This window comes from Haliotis asinina, chromosome 1, assembly GCF_037392515.1.
Source record: "Haliotis asinina isolate JCU_RB_2024 chromosome 1, JCU_Hal_asi_v2, whole genome shotgun sequence".
Taxonomy (NCBI): Eukaryota; Metazoa; Mollusca; class Gastropoda; order Lepetellida; family Haliotidae; genus Haliotis; species Haliotis asinina.
The window spans coordinates 14,277,258-14,294,331 of record NC_090280.1 but is presented as its reverse complement, the minus strand read 5'-3'; the positions used below and the strand labels follow the sequence as shown (position 1 = coordinate 14,294,331).

The window sequence follows — 17,074 nt, the reverse complement described above, 5'->3', positions numbered from 1 at the left end:
ATAAAAACATTTGCCCTCATAAAAATAAATACTCTTGTTTCTAACCACTTTTCCCCAAAAGCATGGGTCGGGCGAATTGTAGTTTTTCATTTTATTTTATTTCCCAGATCCTCTGATTTCTGTGGAGTTTTACATCTTTTATGCCTTTAGGCGGAAATCAAATCAAATGTGTGAAAAATTCATGCACATATTGAGAGTTCCATTTTTCTAGCGTAAAATGTAAAGACACCTTAGGGTCGGGTCGGGTCGGGTCGGGTCGGGTCGAATATTTGGGTCGAGCGGTAATAAGAAACAAGAATATTATGTATATAGCCTCACAGCAGTTGATCATGGTATGTTACATGTAGGCCATTTTCTCAAACGTGGTACTTTTAACAAAGGGACAAAACCCTTCTGTAACTAAGTGACATTGTAGAAGCTCGAAGTAGTGTACATAAAATATCCATCTGAGACCAAACTTACGCTGATGTTTCACTATTACAATAACAAAAAAAAACCCTTTTAGAAGAAAAAATTGTTGACAATATATTCTGACGTGAGTATTACCTACGGTTCACCTTATATGTCCAAAAATATCTGTTAAAATATGGTTTAAGATATTCCAACTGGGACTTTGGTACTGAACATGCAATCGTATCTTCACTTATAACATTCAAGGCGAGTGTTGTAGAGTTACCGAAAGAGGCAAGTGGTGACGGATGTCCTCATTTAGGATACGTAGTTGAAAATAATATAGTAGCCGTTTCCGCTTTGAGCGAGGCTCTGTGTTTGCCGATCTCTGAGATTTTGCTCGGATGTCTGTGCTGAGGAACTGTTATGTCGGTGATCCTTCTCAAGAAACAGTTCTTGAATGTAAATGGGAAACGCTTTGCTGTTTGAAAAAAGCCCAAAAAACAAAGAAACAAACATGTGAAGAATTAAAAATATATTCATACGTTTCCGTATTTTTTACGTGAATACACTTTTTGTTGCAACACATTAATATAGCCAGGAAAATCAACAGCACAATCAACTTTGTAACACTCCCTCCTTTCTAATAAGAGAGACACGCACGCACACACACACGCACGCACGCACGCACGCACACACACATACGTACAGACTAGGGTACAATAATCTGTATCGTACATCGCACTCACGAAGTAAATGCAGCTGTTATCTTTTAATTTTGTCAATACTGCTGTTCTATCATCTATAATGCCACAAAAAGACGTCATCTAAGGAGATCTTCCAATTCCTACCCTCAAGCCCCTGTTTCGTCTTGAGAATACCAGACTCTCTGAAGTAACCACCACACTTTCCTGGTGAGATCATCCCAACATCATATCATCCCAAAAGACCTCCAGCTCCGTCCTTCTGTCCGGCTGCAGCAGCCAAAACTGTTCTTCATCAGGTTCACAGAAATCGCATCCGACAAAATGAGAAGATGAAGGCAACCTTCATCGATATCACCCATGAACTCCTTCCTCAGCACCACCTGAACCATAGTTCTCCTCTTTACGAGTGAGTGAGTTTAATTTTACTCAGCACTCAGCAATATTCCAGCTACATGACGACGGGCAGTAAGTAATTGAGTCAGGAACAGATAACCCAGGGATCAACAGCATGAGCATCATTTTACGTATTTGGGATACGAAGATATGTGTCAGCAAAGTCAGCGAATCTGGCCACCCTTGTCCGTTAGTCGTCTCTTACAAGCGTCGGTTACTGAAAATCAGTTCTAATCCGGATTTAAGGGTTCTCGTCTTTGCAATCTGTCGATCGATGCTCATGCTGTTGATCACTGGGTTGTCTTGCCGAAACCAGATTGCTTACAGACTCCCGCTGGTATATTGCTGAGTTCAGAGCTCTAAACATGTGAACATACTCACACACCGACACTGAAAATTGTACCACAGTGACGAACAAACTCCGTCACCGAGATATCTGATTGAGAACAAAGTCCAGCTTGGTGTAGAAGGAAGTGTCGTACTCCCTGTGTCCCGCCAGCTCTAGTCTTGTCTGCTGGTAGTACCACTCTTCCAGACATGACAGGCCAGCGGGTTGGAAATCCTCCTCGAATTTGTTAGCGAACATATTTTTCTTCGTGGTCAACTGGGCGAAGTCACCAGCCCCCAGCACACAGATCTCCCTCAGGTACTTGCCCTTGCAATCGTCTTTGTAAGCAAAGATGCCGTGATCCCAGTTCTTGTATCGAGCAAGGAATGGTTCAAGGCGAGGAGCACCTGCCAAAACATGAAGGCAATGTTCGTTATGTTTTTGAGCAAATACTATGTAGTTGCTTGTCGCAAAAGGTGACTTACAAATTGGGTATTTAGACGCGCTGATTTCTTTGACATGTGTCATCGTATACCAGTAATGTAGATTAATGCCCACGATGTTGATCACTGGATTGTTTGTATTGACTGTTAGTATCTTAACTGTAGTGTTGACACCTACTCTTGAATGCCCTCACCATCTCGACCTGGCGAGTTGACACCTACCCTTGATTTCCTCAGTATCTGGAACTGTGACGTAGGCACTTACCCTTGAATGTCCTTTGGATCTGGAACAGGAATATATACACTTACCCTTGGATGTCCCTGGGATGTTGAGTTGGGGGCTATAGTTGAGAGTTGGGAAGTATGTTTCGTCAGGTATTTCCGTGAGCCTTAGCCACTTCTGTAGATCTTTGGCTATAGGGTCGTTCACGGAGAAGTTGACAAAGTTCCTGTTGACAACGACGTGGACAGAACCGATGACAGGACGAAGACCGTGTGGAGCTGTGCCTGCTCTCCAGAAACGCCGTATGTTCTCATTGTACCTTGAACACATGATGTGTCGACATCAGTGACAGGATTTGCTGATTGGAAAAGTAATTTCATGTTTTGTCCGGAGTGTCAGGTTGAAGGTAACACAGGGCTACTAACCAAGTTGTGGACAATTTCAGCGAGACACGTGTCTCATCTTATCTCACATTTATTTAACTGATGTTCCTAAGGTAAAAACAACCGCTCCCAAGAACACAAAGCTATGGGTTAGTTTGTTGCACTCAGCAATTTTGCTAAGCTGTATGCCGTGGTCTGTAAATAATCAAGTCAACTCCCCCACTAGGGTACCCCTTCACCATCCACCCCTCTAACTAGGCTACCTCACCACCATAGCACAAGGCTACCCCATCTCACAGGTCCGTGCCATAGAGCTACTCCATCTCCTCCAGGCCTGGAAAAGGCAACCAATACCCGACCCTCGATTAAAACGTTCCACAAGAAGAAGACTTGCAGAATCATCTGTGCGTAGCAAGTACTTTGACGTCACGAAAGACTTCAGAGTCTTCTTGTCCCTAATTCTGAGAGCTAATACTTCCCACAAAGAGGTATTGGGAGACTTCGCCAACGTTGACTCAAAAGCCAGTACCCTTTTTCATTTACCAAAACTTTCACCAAAACTCGGTAAAGGCGACGTCAATGTGTCCAGTGACTAAATAAGGAGATTGAAATGCAACGTCAGTGAAATGGCTGGGGCCTTTTTTGCAAATGAAGTTGACTGCCAAATATTCACGCAAAATGGAATATGGAGAACAGTGTCTATCCAGTCCAAAAACACATAAAGAGAATAATACAAAATACCACAAGCACTGGACTTCCCCGCCTCTCCCCCTGCACTAAACCGCTCAGTTGGCCAGCTAACCCTTACGATCGCCTAGAATCTCCCCCAACCACAAGGCTACCCACTAAAACGACCGGACGGCAGGAACGTGTGTCAGATCACATGGTACAGACCTTGATGTAGTTCCTGATACATCATTAGCTCCTCTGTACGCCTGTAGGATCTTGACCAGTTGGTAGTTGGTCTTGAGTGGAAACTCCTGGCCAGTCAGATTGATGAAGTAACGCCACTTCCGGTACTTCAAGAGGTCTTTCATGCATATCAGTTCCGGTTCGAGGACGGAGAAAGTTCCCCACGTCACATTCACTTGTCGGGAAGACAAGAACACGTTGTCAAAACAAGCCGCTAGGCGGCGCATATCTTCTAACATGGCCGTTGACTTCCCGTCGACATGGATGCAGTAGACATTGCTTGGGCGATACACTGCCCGGAGAAGTCGCTCGACTTGATGACTGTTCTTATAAACCAGGATGCTGAAGGCAATGGGGAAATCTATCTCTTCTTTGCTGACATTGAGAATATACCTCTGTTTAAACGTTTCACATGAATGTATGGGTGGTAGAGCGCGGCGGGTGGCTGGAACCTGTTTGAACATGATGGCGTTGTATATCTCTGTCTTGTTGCCTAGCAACAACGCAGTACAGTTGACGTGAAATGGGTGCGGAGCGGAGACGAACGCAAAAGCAACAGCTTGTTTGACTAAGATGATCGTGTTCCTCACAATGTCCTCATTCCAGTATATGGTGTTAATGATGAAGTGAGTTGTGATGAAGCTCATGCAGGCCAAGAGGCACAGCTTCTTCCTCAAGCGGCACCGCATGGTCCTGTAAAACAAAACTACATAGATAAATGATTATACAGGTTGGACATACGGATGCCATTGCCTCAGGGAACATAGCCCGTTGCAGGGTTCTTAGCAAGATGACCAGAGTTGGTATTTCTCTGGGGTGGCTGCAGCAAGAGCTCAAGGGAAATATGGTTAAAATCCGTTTTCAGTAATATCACAACGCGGGAATCAAACCTAGGCATTCGGTGGGAGGTGAAAACACTATCCCGGCGCCCCTCTAATGTCATGTCTGAAACTTTCAACATCCCTGGCCCGAATGGGACAACAGTTCTAGATATTAACATGGGGAAAGGGAACATAGTTTTAGGTATATGTTCACGGTATATGCGGTTTTAAATTGTGAATACTATAGTCTAACTGATTATGTTCAGCATCTGACAAAATTATATACCTGTATCGCTGATGGCGCTGATGAGTTTCGAATATGGTTTAAAGTAACATCCAAGACAAAATTAATATCAAAATCAAGAACCTTACTTAGAGACCCACATCAAAGCATTCTGTTAAACCATTTGCATAACATTCTCAAAATGTATATTTACACATGCATGTCTCCATGATCTGCCATGACAGTGCTGCAAGGATCTCTACAGTCATTGCTGACCGGCATTAGGTATAGTAAGACATTAGATACCTTGTTAGGTCTCAAATTATCAAATATCCCTTGATCCATATTACCAGAAGCAATGTCAATTCCACATGGAGGAATCTTTCTTTGATGCCATCAGAGTATTTAATGTTACGAGTGACAAAGAGGGAAACAAGGTAGTGGTAAAGGGGACAGAGATGAATATGTGCAAGTGGTGAAGAGGGCAAAGAGAAAAACATGGAAGTGGTGAAAGGGATAGAGACGGACACGTGGAAGTGGTGAAAGGGACAGAGAGGGAAGCATGGAAGTGGTGAAAGGGAGAGAGAGGGAAACATGGAGGTGGTGAAGGGAACAGAGATGGAAACATGGAAGTGGTGAAGGGGACATAGGTGGAAACGTCGAAGTGGTGAAGGGGACAGAGATGGAAACGTGTAAGTGGTGAGGGGGGGGTGGGGGGCATGGAAGTGGTGAAGGGGACAGAGATGGAAACATGGAAGTGGTGAAGGGGAGAGAGAGGGAAAGATGGAAGTGGTGAAGTGGGGGGGGGGGGACATGGAAGTGGTGAAGGGGAGAGAGAGGGAAACATGGAAGTGGTGAAGGGGACAGAGATGGAAACATGGAAGTGGTGAAGGGGAGAGAGAGGGAAACATGGAAGTGGTGAAGGGGAGAGAGAGGGAAACATGGAAGTGGTGAAGGGGACAGAGATGGAAACATGGAAGTGGTGAAGGGGACAGAGAGGGAAACATGGAAGTGGTGAAGGGGACAGAGAGGGAAACATGGAAGTGGTGATGGGGAGAGAGGGAAACATGGAAGTGGTGAAGGGGAGAGAGAGGTGGAAACATGGAAGTGTCAAGGAAAGCCAGGTAACGATGGCTGAGCCATAGGTCATGGATCTTGCCCACTGACGAGGGTTACCTTCCATCTAGGGAAGATGCGACGTCAGCAGTGCGTCGTCTGTATTTTGCCAGGTGAAACCACGATCGACTGCCGGTAAACGCAAGGTTGTTTTGAGAGACGTCAGACGGCAGGGCAGACGGACGACCGACGCAGTCCAAGCGACACCTTCAGCAGCACCCAGGAGAAAGGACCTGAATGAGAACCAAAGCCAGAACCTTTAGTCAGCTGTAATTTTCTGAATAAAATCATCGTTCCTGAACATGGAAAACGCGTCGTGGTATGAAATATTAAAGACTTCAACAAAAAGTGACCGATCAACATTATCAGTGAAAACTTTGCAATGTTGTTTATGTTAACACTAATGAGAGTAACGGATAAAATGCTGGACTGAATGATCCCAGTTTCCAGACGACACGCATCAGAAAATATGGAACCGACTCTGACTTTAAGTTCCTGTCTTCTTAAGGTCATGCATACGGCCTCAAAGATCCATGCAGATATTTCATAGTACCATATGTACTCCAATGTTGAATCATACTTTCATCAAATAAAACAAATATGAATGTAACATGTCGATTATTTCTGAAACCATTTTCGACAAATGACTCTAACCTCACAAGATAATCTTTTGTACTACTCTGATGTTTAAAACCAGACGGGATATCAATTATCAGATTATTTGATTCCAGATGCCAGACAAGGCACCCACTGATCATGGCCTCCGTCGTTTTACACACACAGCTAGGTAAGGCTACTGGTCGATTGTTTGAAAGGGTTTGTATAATCCTTTCCTGGTTTAGGGATAGGAATGATGGTAGGTTCGTGCTACCATCAACTTACCTGCTTCACAAATAATGTTAAATGCATAGAGCAAAGGAAGCAGTTGTCCACGAAGATCCTGACGTGGTTCCTCATCTACCATCCTTTGCAACAATTTGCAGTCCCTCTACCGACGTAGGAGACACACCATACAAGCATTCCCCCAGACAAGAGGTGATGTGGAACATGGGGGAAAGTGGATGGAGACAGCTGATGGCTTACCTGTTGTTTGCAGATTGTGGAGACGACGAAAAGACGTTGGTCTTTTGGATCAGCTGTTTTGTAGTCAGCAGAAAACCTGTACATGGATGGTACATTTTCATCATGTCCAGCACTGTGGAATCAGGTTTGTATAATGTAGAAAAGGTTCGTGACACCCCTTAGTGTTTGCCCTTCTTCCTAAGAGTACCCTACTGCCGGCTTTTCCACAGGCTGAAGGAAGAAGTACAACAGAACCTCAACAGTTTCCTTGCTTCTGCCTTGTTCAGATCGACTTTGAGCAAGTCGCCATTCGATCTGTCGTCAGTGAGTTTCCAGTAGCCAAAGTGAGAAGATGCTACTTTCACTCCAGCCAAGCCATCTGGAGAGAAGTACAAGACTGGGGCTTGCTGTTCAGTGCTAGGAGGACCCAGAGGTCAGACTCTAACACCAAGAAGTATAAACCACATGATATCAAGGGAACATTTGTCATAAATGCATCAGTTTTCCGAAGAAGACACATTTTTTAACAGAACGGACAGATGTATTTTTGGTTAATGTTTTGAACTGTTTAATGTACTGTTCAAACATCACGAAACGTATGTTGGAGCAGGGGTGTAGCCATCTCTAGATTTAAGGCCTATATGGGAACGGCCCCAGGACTACAGTCCGTGACGTTGGAGCAAAAGTGGACGTATTGAAGGCTGCCGGGGGTGGATGTTGTGCTCTCTCAGTCGGTTCCGTGTAGTCCAGGAACTGATTGGACGTACTGAAGGCCGTCGGAGGTGGATGTTGTGCTTTCTCAGTCGGTTCCGTGCAGTGCAGGAACTGAGTGGACGTATTGAAGGCCGTCGGGGGTGGATGTTGTGCTCTCTCAGACGGTTCCGTGCAGTCCAGGAACTGAGTGGACGCATTGAAGGCCGTCAGGGGTGGATGTTGTGCTCTCTCAGACGGTTCCGTGCAGTCCAGGGGCCCGTTTCACAAAGCCCTCTTACCGGTCTGACCTCGTAAAGCAGGTCGTAGACCACCTCTTACTTTTTTACCCCTCGTACATTTACACCGTGTCGTAAACAGCCCCAAATTTAGGACCCCGACTGATCTGTCGTAAATGCTTTAGGAAGTCGTAAACACTATTAGTACAAAGATGGCGTCAACGACTATGGTACAGCAAGTGATTAAAAACTAATAAGGCCTGAGAAATTTTGAGATCATGATTCACAGCATTATTTGGTGTACGCCGAGACCATATAATATTATATGGTCTCTGGTGTACGGTATGATTTCAAATGCTGAAATCGGATAATTACTATGATTTTTTGATTTAAAAATAACTTGCTAACGATCACTGATATCAGTATTTCATGTTATTTCCAATGATAAATCTTAAACGCAGCCGATAAACCTAGAATTGGTTGGGATGCTTTCGAAACTATACTCACACGAACGCCTAAGTGCGGTTTCCGCCATATTGGATTGTGTTTACAAAATCTCTTGACTGAGCCATTCAATTCATTTCTTTGAATGGCTCAGTAGCTATATGCATAGAAAAAGTATCATAGCAGTAAGGAGGAAATTAACAACAGATACAATTCAGCGTGCAGCGTGACGTCATAACAGAAGCAAAATCACGCAGAACAACGGTAATTATCAGTGTTTCTGGTTTTTTCTCTTACTTGCAATGAAAACGGTGACAACATATAACAACACACAGATAGTCAAAGAGTAGCGGACAATATTTAAACCTTTACATAAGTGTTAGTAGATCAAACGTAGTCATAACGGCAACGTGTACTTTAGTTCCTACTGATGTACAATATTCAATACATTGGGACACATATGTTGCAGTTTTATATGAACAGGTTAATGGACAGCGATTAATTCAAACCTTCTACGTCGACAGATGATATTAATGGAAATTATTCATAAATTTTATCTTGTAATTTTCAGTGGAATTTAGTGAGAGAATCCAGGTAACCTGTACCTTCAATTAAAACATGACATTTGCATTGTTACTGAAACCGTGTTTCTATTTTGAAATATTTCGGGAATAACAAGACACACAGGTGCCTGTTTGGTCTCGCTGTATGCGTTGCTATGCAACGAAGTACATCTTAAACGATGTACGACATGGATGTAGGACCCCGTGGTACGTAAAGGAGGTCGGAAGATGGTCGTAAAGAAGGTCGTATGGGCTACGACCTCCTAAATTTAGGAGGCTTTAGTGAAACGCAGCCCAGGAACTGAGTGGACGTATTGAAGGCCGTCGGGGGTGGATGTTGTGCTCTCTCGGTTCCGTGCAGTGCAAGAACTGAGTGGACGTCTTGAAGGCCGTCAGGGGTGGACGTTGTGCTCTCGGTTCCGTGCAGTGCAGGAACTGAGTGGACGTCTTGAAGGCCGTCAGGGGTGGACGTTGTGCTCTCTCGGTTGCGTGCAGTGCAGGAACTGAGTGGACGTCTTGAAGGCCGTCAGGGGTGGACGTTGTGCTCTCTGAGACGGTTGCGTGCAGTGCAGGAACTGAGTGGACGTCTTGAAGGCCGTCAGGGGTGGACGTTGTGCTCTCTCGGTTCCGTGCAGTGCAGGAACTGAGTGGACGTCTTGAAGGCCGTCAGGGGTGGACGTTGTGCTCTCTGAGACGGTTGCGTGCAGTGCAGGAACTGAGTGGACGTATTGAAGGCCGTCAGGGGTGGACGTTGTGCTCTCTGAGACGGTTGCGTGCAGTACAGGAACTGAGTGGACGTCTTGAAGGCCGTCAGGGGTGGACGTTGTGCTCTCTCGGTTCCGTGCAGTGCAGGAACTGAGTGGACGTCTTGAAGGCCGTCAGGGGTGGACGTTGTGCTCTCTGAGACGGCTGCGTGCAGTGCAGGAACTGAGTGGACGTCTTGAAGGCCGTCAGGGGTGGACGTTGTGCTCTCTGAGACGGTTGCGTGCAGTGCAGGAACTGAGTGGACGTCTTGAAGGCCGTCGGGGGGTGGACGTTGTGCTCTCGGTTCCGTGCAGTGCAGGAACTGAGTGGACGTCTTGAAGGCCGTCAGGGGTGGACGTTGTGCTCTCTCGGTTGCGTGCAGTGCAGGAACTGAGTGGACGTCTTGAAGGCCGTCAGGGGTGGACGTTGTGCTCTCTGAGACGGTTGCGTGCAGTGCAGGAACTGAGTGGACGTCTTGAAGGCCGTCGGGGGTGGACGTTGTGCTCTCTGAGACGGTTGCGTGCAGTGCAGGAACTGAGTGGACGTCTTGAAGGCCGTCGGGGGTGGACGTTGTGCTCTCTGAGACGGTTGCGTGCAGTGCAGGAACTGAGTGGACGTCTTGAAGGCCGTCAGGGGTGGACGTTGTGCTCTCTGAGACGGCTGCGTGCAGTGCAGGAACTGAGTGGACGTCTTGAAGGCCGTCGGGGGTGGACGTTGTGCTCTCTGAGACGGTTGCGTGCAGTGCAGGAACTGAGTGGACGTCTTGAAGGCCGTCAGGGGTGGACGTTGTGCTCTCTCGGTTGCGTGCAGTGCAGGAACTGAGTGGACGTCTTGAAGGCCGTCAGGGGTGGACGTTGTGCTCTCTGAGACGGTTGCGTGCAGTGCAGGAACTGAGTGGACGTCTTGAAGGCCGTCAGGGGTGGACGTTGTGCTCTCTGAGACGGTTGCGTGCCGTGCAGGAACTGAGTGGACGTCTTGAAGGCCGTCGGGGGTGGACGTTGTGCTCTCGGTTCCGTGCAGTGCAGGAACTGAGTGGACGTCTTGAAGGCCGTCAGGGGTGGACGTTGTGCTCTCTCGGTTCCGTGCAGTGCAGGAACTGAGTGGACGTCTTGAAGGCCGTCAGGGGTGGACGTTGTGCTCTCTGAGACGGTTGCGTGCAGTGCAGGAACTGAGTGGACGTCTTGAAGGCCGTCGGGGGTGGACGTTGTGCTCTCTCGGTTGCGTGCAGTGCAGGAACTGAGTGGACGTCTTGAAGGCCGTCAGGGGTGGACGTTGTGCTCTCTGAGACGGTTGCGTGCAGTGCAGGAACTGAGTGGACGTCTTGAAGGCCGTCGGGGGTGGACGTTGTGCTCTCTCGGTTCCGTGCAGTGCAGGAACTGAGTGGACGTCTTGAAGGCCGTCAGGGGTGGACGTTGTGCTCTCTGAGACGGTTGCGTGCAGTGCAGGAACTGAGTGGACGTCTTGAAGGCCGTCAGGGGTGGACGTTGTGCTCTCTGAGACGGTTGCGTGCAGTGCAGGAACTGAGTGGACGTCTTGAAGGCCGTCGGGGGTGGACGTTGTGCTCTCTGAGACGGTTGCGTGCAGTGCAGGAACTGAGTGGACGTCTTGAAGGCCGTCGGGGATGGACGTTGTGCTCTCTCAGACGGTTGCGTGCAGTGCAGGAACTGAGTGGATGTAAGGCAGGAATAATCCGATCAGGCAAATTGGGTCAGCCGAACGTTGTTGTGTTGCTGACATGACGTCATCCTTGAATGGGTAAACGCGCGTATATGCTCTCACACATGTTGTTCTAATTCTTTAGTGAGTTTAATTTTACGCCACACTCGGCAATATCCCAGCTCTATGGCGGCGGTCTGTACATAATCGAGTCTAGTCCAGACAATCCATTGATGAGCATGACAGATTTCCACCAGCATGAGCATCGATCTGCGCAAATGGGGACCGATGACATGTGTCAACCAAGTCAGTGAGCCTGACCACCGTTTGTGGCCTCTTACGACAAGCATAGTCGCCCTTTATGGCAAGTGTGGGTTGCTGAAGGTCTATTCTAATTCTAGGTAGGTCACTGCGACAGATATTCAACATCATTGATAAATGTTGATCAGTGGAAACATTTCGAAAATTAGAACACGTAGATAGCCTTTTATCTTGAACAGATACAGCCAATATCAATGCAACAAAACACACATGCACGAAATGAGCGCATATACGCATACACACTCACACACTCACACACACACACCAATACGAGCGACAAATCTCATACGAACGCTACATAATGTGCTTGTTGAGTTTTGGATCTTACAACAGCTGTCTAATTCAGCAGAAAATCTGAAAAACTGAATTAGCCCCAGTGACTCATAACCAAAGGGAGTGTAGGCTTTAATTTGGACTGTTTCATAGCAGAAAAGGTTGGATGGAAAGTTTGGAGCATGCGGCTATGGGCAAGGGTAAGGTCCCAGAGATACAGCGACCCTTACAAGGAGGGAAACGCATTTGATAAGCCATATCTCCCAGTAGTATTACTATTCGTATTTCGGAAAATAAATATATAGATCTGGGTAAGTAGAAAATTGTTAATACATGCTGTGCTGATCACAGCTCAAATGAGTTCACGTCTGTTGGAACAGTGCAGTTGATGACAGCCGGTTTGGTAATTTCATACCGGGGAGGTCTGTCAATATTTTAAGACTGACGAATTGTTGACGTTCAACAACTCATGAAATTAGTGATTAGCTCTATGGACTAGTCTGTAGTCATGTTACATACTGAAATCGGCAAATCAACAGCTGGCGTTGTAGAATCCATCTGAGCGACGTCATTCACCACTCACAGTCTGACACGATTTCTGTTTTTTTCTCGCAAAACCTATTTCTAAAGCATCTAACTCACCAGCCAACGTTTATGCCAACTACTGTGCGTGTATTGAATGTCTGATATTGATTATATTCACCGTGACAATTCCCTCCGCGAGGTACGACCTATACCTAGGCCAGCTGATACATACATTGTGTTGTCACTAACAGCATTGGCAAGGACCTACAATCAATTCAGTAATATATCGGATCTGTATACCAATCTGGGCCAAACCAGATCTTCAACAACCCATGTTGTAAGATGGACCTAATGTGATCGGGTGGTCCTTCTCACTTGTTTGATGCATGCAATCAAGTCCACTTACGGAGATCGAGGCTCACAGTGTCATGACCATGTTATGTGTAACTCCTTTGTGTACATCATTACAGGTTACTAAGACTGAGGCGTGTATATTTTTATGAACGTTGCAGTACCCACGAAATGGCCAAATAAATGATATCTAGGAATATTCTTTCAGCTGTCCATGAAAGAAGGCACTAGATATTTAGAATAACGAGTTTTATCGTATTTGTTTTTCATAAAATATTCCTGATGGACAAACTTTAGACTAAAAGTTCCCAGTGGTCACAAAAAAGTACATGTTCCCCACTAATGTATTTTGTCCCCCTTAATGAGCTGTTACCTTGTTTACACTTTCTACCGTTTTACCGATCGCATGCAATTATACAATTAAAAAAGTAAAACAGGTATACTGAATTTACAACATTGATAAAATACAAATGATGAAGCTAAGGAAACAGATGATGAAGAGAAATTAAGGGGAAATGTGACAATTTATATCGTATGGATATATATTATTACAAAAGCAGGGGATCTTCATTTTGTTTATTTATGAGTAAATTATTTGGGAAATTTATCGGAGTCAATCAATGTTGATATGGATATTACTGAATGTTTTGAGAGACCATCACCATTTGCACTTCCTTACAATCATAGTTATTTGGAATGTAGTCGCTTTTGAAAGATGATTTGTGTATGGCATGTAATTTGCATGGATACGATTTAAAACAAGCGACTAGAAACAAACACTAACAAATGTGTGATGTAAGGTGAGTGTCAAAATTAATGTTCTAAATGATTTCTCGACCGTCTTGAAAAAACGTCAAAATCAAGAATGGGACCCCATGCACGTGTATGAGCCTACTGCGTTGTGCACGTGCATATCATGCGTTGTGTTTAGGGGTAGTAATAGCGGGAAATGGCGGTGCGTTCATGAGATATCTTTACTTGAAACCTTTGTTAACGTTTACACTTCCTGTCCAAATTGAAAGTTCATTATCCCCTACTTTTTAAGAGTATATATTACGTTCGCAAAATGGAATATCTCCTAATTTGTAATGGTATATACCGAACATGTCCCAAAGATTTGAAATTGTAAAAAATCCGATCATTCCCTTCTCCGGAAAGTTGGTGGAAATGTGTTAGTTCGAACGTTTAAAATTGTAAACTGCACAAATAATACCAGATGGTACGACGGACAGTTCACTCAATGTTGAGGCCCTGGCCCAAGTAGACTTAAACACATTACATGGTTTCACAGCATATGACTGCAGTGGTGAGAATATCAATTTCTGTAAACAATGCCTTTTCAGAAAGATGGCTTATCAATTTATCTAATCAAAACGTTTTTGTTGATGTGCAAAATTCTGTATTAATCGCTCGGCATGACTTATAGTAAGGGGATACTCATAACATTTCATATCTGTGACGTAACAACACTCAACTCACTCAGTCCTGCAATAGCCGTCAGGACTAATACGTGTAACCGCCCTATAACGAGGGTGAACAGAAGGCTCTTTCAGTGACGAACATCGGACACAGAGAGTCAGCGTAGGACTGATGCTATAACCATTCACAGGAGGCGGTGTATTTCAATATCGACCATAGGAACACTGTTAACAGTGCAACACCCGGCTAACATTCAATTTAATACAAGTCCAGTCTTGAAACGATTTCTCAAACGCTATGCAAGCTCGATACAGCTGGCACTTGAATGAACCACTTCAATGGGGATGTTTGGCCTTGTGCGTGAGCGATAAAAGTCACTTTCCGTAAATACGCGGTATAGTGAAACGACGAAAGCAGCTTGCATAGGGAAACAGGTCTAAAATACAAAACAGGGAGAAATGATATCCCCGTTATTACGCTACTTCACATATTGAATATCATAGAATGTTTTGTTTTCGGTTAAAATAATGCCAGTCACTACAGCCTCCTGGAACTGTTGTCACCCACCTGAATGCGAAGACTTGCCCCTACCTCCGTCACTTCGTCTGCTCTATCGTTCCCGTGTTCTGGGCTGTGATGACCAGAACTACGGCCGGAACTTGGAAAAACAGTACACAATTTCGCAAAACCTTATCTACAACTGTATTGGTCGACGATCGATGAGCGAAACTTGATTTAGTTATTTTTGTAGTTATCCCATATTCCGTTATGTTCTTACAGCTTCGGCCACTTCTGCTAGTTTCCATGCACAGTCCAGTTCTACGTCGTGTTGGGCAGTATTCCAGCAAAATCACGGCAGGGTACACCAGATATGGGTTTCACACACTGCACCCATAGAGAATCGAATCAGAGTCTTCGGCCGTGACGAGCGCACGCATTGAACACTGGGCTACCCCACTACCCCTTTATAGGAGTGTTAAATATTAAATTAAACGTTTTACGTATTACTGTAATAATATGCGTGTTCACATATTTATTTGCTATTCTAAATATGTCTACAATACTGTTTTTGTATACGTGTGCACACGTATGATCGTGTTTTATGATTATGTCTACTGTCTCCACATACGTGCGCACACGTACCATACTATATTATGACGATATGTAAATGTGACTCACTCTGCTACCGTGTTCTTTGAAGTGATAACCAGTCGTGACCCCTCTGTCACTGCTAATTCCCCCTGCATCAGGCACGCCCAGAGACACGAAACCTCCCTATGTGCACATGATGGAAGTGTAAGATAGGAGCACTAACCTTAAGGCCGACTCGTAATACTGTGTTTAAATGCATCTAAATTGATTGTTTTGTGACTACCACAGAATACATTGTACACTGAATGAATTGATCCGTATGCGCATGTGCCATATGTTCATCTGGCGACGTCGACGTTCCTTTATGTGTGTTGGTCCGCAGACACCAATGGTGGGACAGAACGTGCACACGATTTTCTATCAAGCATCTGCTACCAAGGCTATTGAACAGCAATTCATATGCTGTTACCGACCTTGGGACTGATCCACAGTTTCGCCGGTGGCAACGGTGTGTCCGTCGGGGGCCTTCCCTAAGACAACACATCATCGGTGGACGCACCTTGACGCTGTGCACAATGGCAAGGCATTACATGTGTGACGGAGTTTATGCTCATATTGCAGGAATTCAGCACACCAGTTTTTGAGGAGTGACATTTGGAAGATGGACAAATTCACATTCCAGCAATATCATAAGTGGATTTCACTCATTGTGTCCATGTGGGGAATAGAACCTGGGAGCTGAACTGAATGACAGCAATATAATGCTATCAATGGAGTTTCCATTTACGTCGTAACGGTATTATTTCAGCCATATAGGGCCAAACCAAGTCTGTTGGATCTACAAAGACAAAGCCCCAAAAAGCCCAAAACAAAACCAAATACCACCCCCCCCCCCCTTCCCCCCCAAAAAAGCAAACCAAAATATGCACATTTATTCATTACATCTATGGAAAAAGCCATAGCACCAAATTTAAGAACAAGCAGTCACATTCATTCATTCACATTAAATAGTCACCTATGATACTGGTACGCTCAAATACATGACAACAAGATGCCGGCTAATGCGGGAATTTCTTTTACTGACGTATAACAAAACTGGACTGAATGACATCAATGTGATGGTACCGACGGCAGATGGACTGAATGACATCAATGTAATGTTACCGATGGGAGATGGACTGAATGACATCAATGCAATGTTACCGTCGGCAGATGGACTGAATGACATCAATGCAATGTTACCGACGGCAGATGGACTGAATGACATCAATGTAATGTTACCGTCGACAGATGGACTGAATGTCTTCAATGCAATGTTACCGATGGGAGATGGACTGAATCGCATCTATGTAATGTTACCGATGGGAGATGGACTGAATGACATCAATGTAATGGTACCGATGGGAGATGGACTGAATCGCATCAATGTAATGTTACCGATGGGAGATGGACTGAATCGCATCAATGTAATGTTATCGATGGGAGATGGACTGAATGACATCAATGTAATGTTACCGATGGGAGATGGACTGAATCGCATCAATGTAATGTTACCGATGGGAGATGGAATGAATCGCATCTATGTAATGTTACCGATGGGAGATGGACTGAATCGCATCAATGTAATGTTACCGATGGGAGATGGACTGAATGACATCAATGTAATGTTACCGATGGGAGATGGACTGAATGACATCAATGTAATGTTACCGATGGGAGATGGAATGAATCGCATCTATGTAATGTTACCGATGGG

General features: G+C 45.1%; 2 protein-coding genes across 3 annotated transcripts; both read right to left on the bottom strand.

Annotated features, from left to right (window-relative positions):
• Positions 1-910: 910 nt before the first annotated feature.
• On the bottom strand, positions 911-15,579 carry LOC137287242 (beta-1,3-galactosyl-O-glycosyl-glycoprotein beta-1,6-N-acetylglucosaminyltransferase 4-like). Of its 2 annotated transcripts, none has more exons than XM_067819480.1 (5): positions 15,542-15,579; positions 6,000-6,172; positions 3,762-4,472; positions 2,571-2,803; positions 911-2,225 (listed from the first exon to the last, which is right to left on the bottom strand). In XM_067819480.1, the coding sequence occupies exons 3-5, from the start codon at positions 4,466-4,468 to the stop codon at positions 1,915-1,917; spliced, it is 1,251 nt and encodes a 416-aa protein (XP_067675581.1). In that variant the 5' UTR covers positions 4,469-4,472; positions 6,000-6,172; positions 15,542-15,579; the 3' UTR covers positions 911-1,914. The 2 variants fall into 2 exon arrangements, with proteins under 2 accessions (XP_067675581.1, XP_067675573.1); XM_067819472.1 differs by having other exon boundaries at positions 15,406-15,569.
• Positions 9,536-15,473, bottom strand: LOC137295582 (mucin-6-like). Its single transcript, XM_067827039.1, has 5 exons — positions 15,406-15,473; positions 14,794-14,884; positions 11,059-11,345; positions 10,582-10,917; positions 9,536-10,499 (listed from the first exon to the last, which is right to left on the bottom strand). Exons 1-5 carry the CDS (start codon positions 15,471-15,473, stop codon positions 9,536-9,538), a joined length of 1,746 nt encoding a protein of 581 aa, XP_067683140.1.
• Positions 15,580-17,074: the final 1,495 nt, after the last annotated feature.

Excerpts from the sequence above, each read along its gene's own strand:
- LOC137287242 (XM_067819480.1), bottom strand. The coding sequence starts at position 4,468 with ATGCGGTGCCGCTTGAGGAAGAAGCTGTGCCTCTTGGCCTGCATGAGC. Across the intron at positions 2,804-3,761 it reads GTATCAGGAACTACATCAAG|GTACAATGAGAACATACGGC; the intron begins GTCTGTACCATG and ends CATGTGTTCAAG. Across the intron at positions 2,226-2,570 it reads CATCCCAGGGACATCCAAGG|GTGCTCCTCGCCTTGAACCA; the intron begins GTAAGTGTATAT and ends ATGTTTTGGCAG.
- LOC137295582 (XM_067827039.1), bottom strand. The coding sequence starts at position 15,473 with ATGCAGGGGGAATTAGCAGTGACAGAGGGGTCACGACTGGTTATCACT. Across the intron at positions 11,346-14,793 it reads GGGCAAGTCTTCGCATTCAG|TTCCTGCACTGCACGCAACC; the intron begins GTGGGTGACAAC and ends ACATCCACTCAG. Across the intron at positions 10,500-10,581 it reads CCCCTGACGGCCTTCAAGAC|TTCCTGCACTGCACGCAACC; the intron begins GTCCACTCAGTT and ends ACGTCCACTCAG.